The 2424-nt window shown below is 57.4% G+C and overlaps 1 protein-coding gene across 1 annotated transcript; it reads right to left on the bottom strand.

The window, feature by feature from the left end:
* Positions 1 to 1514: 1514 nt before the first annotated feature.
* GUITHDRAFT_166639 (hypothetical protein) lies at positions 1515 to 2399 on the bottom strand (the record flags this gene model as incomplete). The annotated part of the gene is made up of 3 exons (XM_005819633.1): positions 2358 to 2399; positions 2111 to 2182; positions 1515 to 1979 (listed from the first exon to the last, which is right to left on the bottom strand). The coding sequence occupies exons 2-3, from the start codon at positions 2156 to 2158 to the stop codon at positions 1515 to 1517; spliced, it is 513 nt and encodes a 170-aa protein (XP_005819690.1). The 5' UTR covers positions 2159 to 2182; positions 2358 to 2399.
* Positions 2400 to 2424: the final 25 nt, after the last annotated feature.

Raw genomic sequence — 2424 nt, 5'->3', positions numbered from 1 at the left:
GTAGGAGGAGTAGGAGGAGGAGGAGGAGGAGGAGGAGGAGGAGGAGGAGATGGTGCATGGGAAGAGGGAGGAAAGAGGTTAGCAAGAGCATAACCGGCTTTCAACGGTTGCATCAACTCGCCGCTAGAGCTCGCTAACCGCTGCTGCTGCCTTTCCTTGCGTGTCAATCCGAGTCCGAGGATGGCAGCAGACATGCTCGGTCTGCCATCAGGTCAGCGAGCAGCGGGTTGAGGTAGGTCCTACTACCTGCCTACATGCTCCAACTCCCTCTCCCTCCTCCCCCCTCCCTCCCCTTCCCCCCCACGCTCCTCCTCGCCTCCTCTCCTTGCTCCCTCCTGTCCCTCCTCGACGAGAGCGCGTCCGTTGTTCTCGTCCCTGCTCATAAGTCACGTCCCCCTCCTCTCCTCTCCTCTCCTTCTCTTCCTGCGGGCCGGCTCGAATGCTCAGAGCAGGGACATCGGACGAGCTGGAGGGGAGCTGGGAAACCGCTGGAAGTCTTCCTCTTCTCCGAAGCTCTTCCTCCAGGATCTCTGCCATGGACACGCGCTCCTCCTTCATCCTCTCCCGCCTGATACCATACCTCTCTGCTCAAGCAGTCATTCCCCTCTCACCCTCGTTCTCTCCCCCCCTCCCCTCCTCGCGCTTCTCTTTCCTCTCCTCTTCAACCTCTTCGCTTCACAGAGCTCGTCATTCTCCCCGTGTCCGGCTCGATCTTCACCTCCATCAGCTCCTCCTGTCCTCCCCCCCACGACCATCGCAGCGGGAAGGCGACAGACGCCGGACGAGGGAGGGGCATGGCGGGAGGAGTGGAGGGTGTTGGAGACGAGGAGGGAGAAGCAGGAGAGGAGGGAGGGATGCGAGGGCGACCCTTCTGCCAGCCGAGCATCTGCTGGACCCTCATGCTTCTCTGAGAGGGCAGGTAAGCCCAGCAGCCTTGCGGAGGCTCAGGAAAGGAGCGACGGGGAGGCGAACGAGCAGGAGAACGAGAAGAAGGTCGAGGAGGACGAGAAGGAGAATGAGGAGGTCGAGGAGGAGGAGGAGGAGGAGGAGAACTCTTGCGATGTCGAGGAACGTCGATAGAAGAGTTGGTAGGATGCATGAACGGAACAAGGGGATGAAGGGGAGGAGACAGGAAAATGACCAGAAATGACTTCTTTTTTCTGCGAAGGAAGGAGTGTGGTAGTGGTAGGAGAGGGAGAGTGGTAGGAGAGGGAGTATGAGCAGTCGTAGGAGGAGAAGTAGTTATAGGAGGAGAGGGTTTGGTAGATGTCTTAGAGGGAGGAGGAGGAGAGGGTTTGGTAGATGTCTTAGAGGGAGGAGGAGGAGAGGGTTTGGTAGATGTCTTAGAGGGAGGAGGAGGAGAGGGTTTGGTAGATGTCTTAGAGGGAGGAGAAGGAGAGGGTTTGGTAGATGTCTTAGAGGGAGGAGGAGAGGAGAGGGTTTGGTAGATGTCTTAGAGGGAGGAGAAGGAGGAGAGGGAGTAGGAGGAGTCGCAGTGTTTGGTTTGTATTGGTTTAGGAGCTTCCTTGAGGAAGGAGAGGGCGAGCGAGGTCGAGCTGAGCCATCTTGAGCTTCTCCTTCTGGAGGAGGAGGAGGACGATGACGGGCAGCACGCGGGACATGGTCGAGTGAGGGCGGAGGCCGAGGGTGCCGAGGCAGAGCCACAGAGGTTCGAAGTTGGCGTGAAGGATGGAGTCAGGAGGAGGCAGCGGCTTCTCCCGCAGGCCCGCCTCTTCGAACGCCTCCTCCTCCCCCTCCAGCTTGTTGGATAGAAACTCCACCACTGCTCGCGCGAGCTCGTCGGGCTCCACAGGGTCCGCGTCCTGGCCCTTGGCGAGGGTCTTATCGCGCGAGAGCTGGAGGAAGCAGCTGTCGATGGCGTAGAGACTCATCGTGTGCCGCTCGACCCCCCGCGCCTGCTGCATCGCCATGAGCTTGCGAAGATTCTCTGACGTCATCAGCTGCGCCACCGTACAAACCTGCCGATCCGTGCGAGAATCAGAGATGAGGAGAGACGAAGAGAGAGAGGAGAGAAGAGAGAGAGAAAGGAGAGATAAGGAGTTGGTTGTAGCAGAGAGGAGGGGGAGATGGGAGAGAGGAGAAGTCTGACCTGAACTCTATTCATCTTTGACCTCTGCTGTTTCGAAACTTTCTCCATCAGCTCAGCCTCGAACACATCGACCTTGAGACATCCATGATCACTTTACAACCTGATGATGATGATGATGATGATGATGATGATGATGATGATGATGACGCTTCTGCTGCTGCTGCTGCTTGTCCTCTTCTTCATTTCCTCGACTGCTGCTTCTCCTCCTCTTCAAACTATTTCTGCACTTAACGCAGCTGCAACTCACCTTTTTCGAGTACACAAGCGCGCTTTCTGCGTTCCCCTCCTGCTTGACTCATTAAGTTCTCCTCCTT

The sequence above is a fragment of the Guillardia theta genome (genome assembly GCF_000315625.1).
Source record: "Guillardia theta CCMP2712 unplaced genomic scaffold GUITHscaffold_213, whole genome shotgun sequence".
Taxonomy (NCBI): Eukaryota; class Cryptophyceae; order Pyrenomonadales; family Geminigeraceae; genus Guillardia; species Guillardia theta.
This window is presented reverse-complemented; position numbering and strand designations above follow the sequence as displayed.